The following is a 6,117-nucleotide window of genomic DNA, read 5'->3' as shown; positions in this document are numbered from 1 at the left end:
ACACACACCTGTCATTATAATGATGATGATGATCGTCATCATTACAATCATCATCATCGTCATTATTAAAATCATCATTATAATCATTATAAATTACCGTATATGCACCAATACCAGCATTTACCATCGTCACTTGATAATTTTCACCAGCATCGTCGTCGTTATCGCCATCAGCATCACCATAGCAACCATTATCATCATTACTGGGTTGCATGTGACATTAATGTCAAACTGCTCGAAAATGTACACAGTTTTATTAGATCGTATTAACAGCCAACATGGCAATAATATAGTGGTAGCAGAAGACCTGGAATAGATACTAATCGCCAATAAAATTAATAGATGACAGACAAGAATAATAAAAGTAAACATGCACGGTGACAGTCGTAATTCATTGCCCTCACAACACGAAGTCCAGTCGATGGTTGCTTAAGTGTAGTCTAACTGATACACACGTAGAACCGGTGATGGTTCGTTACTAAACGAGATTCGCCGTAATTGTGATGTCCTGCGTTGAAAGAGAATTAAAGAGATGCCACAAATATATATATATTTTTTAAACAACCTTTTTTTGTTCTGTTGGATCTTGCCAGTGGAATGTTTGTATAAATTACCCATGAATTAGAAAGTGTTTTCTTCATTTCTAAGTATTTTTGGAATGTTTTCCTGTCCGTGCATTTTCTTTAAAATGTGTTTTCGTTTCTGGTATTTGTCCATACAGTTATTAAGTCTTCACATAAAACAAAAACCTCCCACAAAACAACAACAACAGAAGCAAAGACAAAAACTTCAAAAAACGAAAGGACATTTTTGGCTTTTAACATTAAAACAATTCTTAATTAATATAACAGAACAGTAACACAATGCAGGGAATTTCCTTTGTACAAATTCAAACAAACACTCCTGCACGTTGATATAAGTTTAAACAAATTTAGATGTTATGAAACCAATGGCAATTACTGTGAAAGCCCGTACTTATTAGGAAATACACGCTATTGTTATATATTAATATATTGCTCACCATTTTCATTGTTTTGCTTTTGTTTCTGTAGCCGAGACGAACAACGAAAAGAGAGATATGAATGTCAAGGACAAGATCACAGACATAGAAATCCAAGGTTCGGGCGCCGCCAAAGAAACGGTCTCTCTGACATTCGCAGTGCTTGCCGCCATGATGTGTGTTCTATTCATTGGCAGATGACGTCATCACATCACGTGAACAATCGTGTTGTGTATTTATCGGTAAAGAAGCAGTTTTCACACAGAGACACCCCGTGCCCAAATGGATGTGTTCGGATTGGATTAAATTGGATTTCGTTATACATTGTTTAAAAAAGAAATTTGCAGGTTCGCATGTGCGTTTGTTTTGAACAACATGGAACCACTAAGGAGTGCATCTGTTCAGATTGTGAACCGCGAATTCTGGTAGAATGGATAAATCTGAAGGTCACATGACCTACTTTTTTCTGATGACTTGACGGAGATTACGTGTTTTAAAGCAAATGTCATTCGGGATGGACCCTCGTGAATGGATCTTGGAAGCAAATGCAGCACAAAAAACACAGCAAAAGACCAATGCTAATTTGTTTTTGGTTGTTCATAATGGAACATATTTAGGCAGCAGCTAATGTAGCCAAAGTGTGAAGACAAAGGTCACTTCATTACTTGGCAATCTGCTATCAATGCGGGTAAATTAAAGCGATCAGATATTCATAATTCTTCTTGCAGATCATTTGCAATCTTACCTGCTTGTTCTCCACTGACGTAAGTGTGTCATGAATAAACGTTTATGACATTGCTTCGTTGATGTACATAATAGTTGTGTGACTTGTTGTTATAACTTTATTTCGGTACACCTAGGCTATAGGCGTACGGGCTCCCATGTTTTTGTAGGGGGACAGGATGATTTTGGCTCGAATTAAGCGAAATTGCCGGAAGTTTGATAACAATGGGTTTGTTTTTCATATTAGGTTTACCAACAAACAGTTATATACGGTTGCAGATGAACCATTACGCAATTGTACAATAATTACAACCAATATTGAGTATAATGTTGGAAATACATGTTGAACACGTTTCACGTCTGCTCATTTTCCTTGAATGTTTCTATAGTTTGTACCCCATTTCGAAGATTTGCTCCGAACACTGGGATTTCCCCCTAACCGCCCCACCCCCTCGTCTCGTACGCTTATGACCCAGGGATTATTGTACAATGAGTATTGACAATGGCAAATGACAACAGAAGCTTTTCGTGGCATATATACATGCATGACTGTTTCTTAACACGCAACAGAAAATACTATTTTAAAATCACATCATTGTTATCCCATACTACAAAATGTATATCGGTCATAGATTTGCAGTATGTTGCAATATATTCATTACTTGCGCACATAGGCATGCTCGCATATGCCTCTTTGTTATATCGCTGTTATAACGTATATTACCTTTTCCGAAATCGTCCTTGATTTTTTTTCTTTTCTGTGAATACATAGAAAGACATCTTGACTAAAGCATTGGTGGGACTTTTACTTGTACGCAAAAAACGGCACTAACACGCACATGTGTATATAGTAAATACATTTACATTAACCTTTTGGCATTGTATGATTAATACGGAACACATACATATTAAAAACACGTACAACCATTACATATATACTATTTTATTATTTTTTGAGATAATATTGAATGCTGCCATTGTAATAAACTGTATTATTTTAATTAGTTAATGTAATTGCATAGTTTATGTCATCCTCTGGTGATATTTAATTATTTGGGAATACACGTTTTTGATTCTTATTCCTACAAAATGTGTATAGAGAACCCGACCCAACCTAGAAAAAAAGAACCGACCCTAACTGTATTTTCAGTTGCTTTTTATGTCGATAAAGAAAATAATAATATACTCTTCAAAAGAAGAAACGCAAAACCACATTGTCGTAACATTTGGAGAATTTATTTAATTATTGAATGGTGAGTCCGATAATTACCAAATGTTGCAGGATTGTTCACAATTCACTCTAGTCCATTGTGAGTAAGTGATAGGACACACCACCAAGGTCAAGGTCATCTGGAGTCAATACCGGGTGTGGCCTCCGCGTGTGTTGACAACTGCCTGGCACCGCCTGCCCATTGAAGCAACCAGAGTACGGATGACGTCCCGGGGGATGGTGGCCCACTCGGCCTGCAAGGCTGCTGCCAGCTCGGGCAGGGTCTGGGGCTGTGGTTGTCGCTGTCGGAGGCGTCGGTCCAACTCGTCCCATAGATGCTCAATTGGGTTCAAATCCGGTGATATCGATGGCCAAGGAAGGACATTAATGTTGTTGTTCTGTAGGAAAGCCGTTGTGAGACGTGCTGTGTGAGGCCTGGCGTTGTCATGTTGGAACACTGCGTTGGCGTTGGCCATAACTGGAACGATGTGTGGCCGGAGGATCTGGTCAATGTAGCCCTGTGCATTCAGGTTGCCCTGCACGTGGACCAGGTCAGTTCTGCCAGTGTGTGAGATGGCTGCCCACACCATGACACTACCCCCGCCGAATCTGTCCACTTCCTGCACGCAGTTTGCCGCATAACGTTCACCACGACGCCTATACACGCGACATCTTCCATCATGACGTCGGAGCAGAAATCGGGACTCGTCACTGAACCACACCTGTCTCCATCGCAGTTGAGGCCATTGTCGATGAGGCACCACTGCAGTCGGAGTCGACGGTGTTGTGGTGTTAAGATGACACCTCGAACTGGACGTCTGGCACGAATTCCTACCTCACGTAGGCGGTTCCGTACGGTCTGGTCGGATATCCTGCGCAAACCTGGTATTGCTGCGGCTGTGGAGGTGGCAGTAGTCAATCGTTCCCGAAGGTGGCGTACCCGGATGTAGCGGTCCTGCCCGGGGTAGTGACCCGTGGTCGACCGGATCTAGGGAGGTCACGTGTTGATCCATGTTGCTGGTAACGGTCCCACAGTCTGGAGATGGTGCTTGGGGACACATGGAATGCCCTGGCAACGGCCGTTCTGGATTCGCCTGCGTCTAGTCGGCCGATGGCATTGTTTCTCTGCGGTTCACTGAGACGTGGCATGTCCTGGATTGTCAACTGTCGGCCAGATACAGAGGCCAGGCAAGCGAACACCCTGCACTTTTATACTGTCGGTGTTCATGTTGCACGTGCAGACAACGCACGTGCAGTGGTGACATGGTTTGCACGTGGCTGCGTTTTTGCGAATATTCACATTTTGGAACTTTATTGTACAGTAGCTGCGTTTTATCGAATGTAACCGTGGGAATGTGTTTGGGACATGCAATGACCTTATATTCACAAAGCATGAACCGGTAGGAAACATAAAATCGGAGTTATAACCCATTTGTACCCTTTTGCGTTTCTTTTTTTGAAGAGTATAGGTAAGTGAAAGGAGTATTAAAACGACCTATCCTAACTACTTGTTTCTTACATGTTCCCGGTAAAACAGTTTAGGCCTTCTTAGTAGTTGTCTAAGATAGTAAAAGTTTGTTTTATTTAACGACGCCACTAGAGCACATTGATTTTTTATCTTATCATCGGCTATTGGACGTCAAATATATGATAATTCTGACACTGTTTTTTAGAGGAAACCCACTGTCGCCACATAGGCTACTCTTTTACGACAGGTAGCAAGGGATTTGTCTAAGATAGCTGCACAGAACTGACATGATTTTAACAGTTATGCTGCGCCCGGGTACAAATTACCAAAGGAACAAAAAGTTAAACTTTGTCTTGTTTAACGACACCACTAGAGCACATTAATTTATTAATCATCGGCTATTGGATGTCAAATATTTGGTAACAAGGATTGTGGAGCACTGCCTGGAACGAGAAATAGCTCAATGGGCCCACCGACGGGGATCGATCCCAGACCGTCCGCGCATCAAGCGAGCTCTTTACCACTGTGCTACGTCCTGCCTTCAAAGCAACAAACCAAAATCGTTATAATTGTTGACCTTAGTGACAGAGCAATACGTTCGTGTTACCAGTGTCAGTGTTTTGGCCACCAGACAGTTCAGATAGGTGATATGTTAGTCTCCCAGGTGGTTCATTAACCAGAATGTGTCAGACGTTTGTCAGTGTTTCTACTAAATTTATTGGGCTAGTAGTGTTCATTAATATTGGGTCAGTGTCTGGCATTGTCACATCCACGCACAAGCGCATATGCATACGCTCGATTACCTGTTATATCGTCCCGGGGTCATAACGTCTCCACTTGACAAGGACCAAAACGTCCCCAGGCATAATGCTAATAATAAGATAATTAATAATATGTTACATAAAGTAATAATATGTTACATAAATGTCGGTTTGGGATCGATCCCCGTCAGTAGGCCCATTGGGCTATTTCTCGCTCCAGCCAGTGCGTCACGAATGGTTCAACAAAGGCCGTGGTATGTGCTATCCTGTCTATGGATGGTGTATATAATCGAAAAAGAGTAGCCCATGAAGTGGCGACAGCTTTTTTTTCTCTCTCAATATATTTGTGACCCTTAACCATATGTCTGACGCGATATAACCGTAATAAATGTGTTGAGTGCGTCGTTAAATAAACCATTGAAAATATGTTACATAAATAAATGATTTGATGATGTGTTACGTGTTCCCACTTGTAAAAAACTGAAAATATTTTCGTACAAAAAATAAGATTTTCAGTTGCTGTTATGTTAACGACGTTTTTATAATATTGAAGTGAAAATCCATTGTCGGATGGGCTATTCGACACGACCTGTATATTATGTTCTATTTCGGTCTTGTTTTATCCGCCTGAAAACATTGCTAGGCCCAATGTTCCCGAAGGTCGTACACTTAGGCTACTCCATTTTATTGCTTGTAAACGCCCCGGCCGATGGCATTGTTGCGGTTCACTAGACGTGTATGTCGGCCATACAGAGGCCAGGCAAGCGAACACCCTGCACTTTTATATGTCACATCACGACAGACAACGCACGTATTGGACGTGGGCTTAACAGTTTATGTATACATTAACCGGGTAAAATGACCTTATATTCACAAAGCATGAACCAGGTTAAAATCGGAGTTAAAGTACCCTTTTGCGTTTCTTTTTTTGAAGACGACCTATCCTGTTTCTTAC

General features: G+C 41.2%; 1 protein-coding gene across 1 annotated transcript in view; it reads left to right on the top strand.

Annotated features, from left to right (window-relative positions):
* The window catches only part of LOC121379734, a 20,468-nt gene extending 18,641 nt beyond the window's left edge, over nucleotides 1–1,827 (top strand). Inside the window, exon 4 of the mRNA XM_041508386.1 lies at nucleotides 1,053–1,827. Within this exon, the coding sequence (XP_041364320.1) occupies nucleotides 1,053–1,201 (149 nt within the window). The 3' untranslated portion in view covers nucleotides 1,202–1,827. The remainder of the gene's footprint in view (nucleotides 1–1,052) is intronic.
* Nucleotides 1,828–6,117: the final 4,290 nt, after the last annotated feature.

The sequence above is a fragment of the Gigantopelta aegis genome, chromosome 2, assembly GCF_016097555.1.
Source record: "Gigantopelta aegis isolate Gae_Host chromosome 2, Gae_host_genome, whole genome shotgun sequence".
Classification (NCBI taxonomy): domain Eukaryota; kingdom Metazoa; phylum Mollusca; class Gastropoda; order Neomphalida; family Peltospiridae; genus Gigantopelta; species Gigantopelta aegis.
This window is presented reverse-complemented; position numbering and strand designations above follow the sequence as displayed.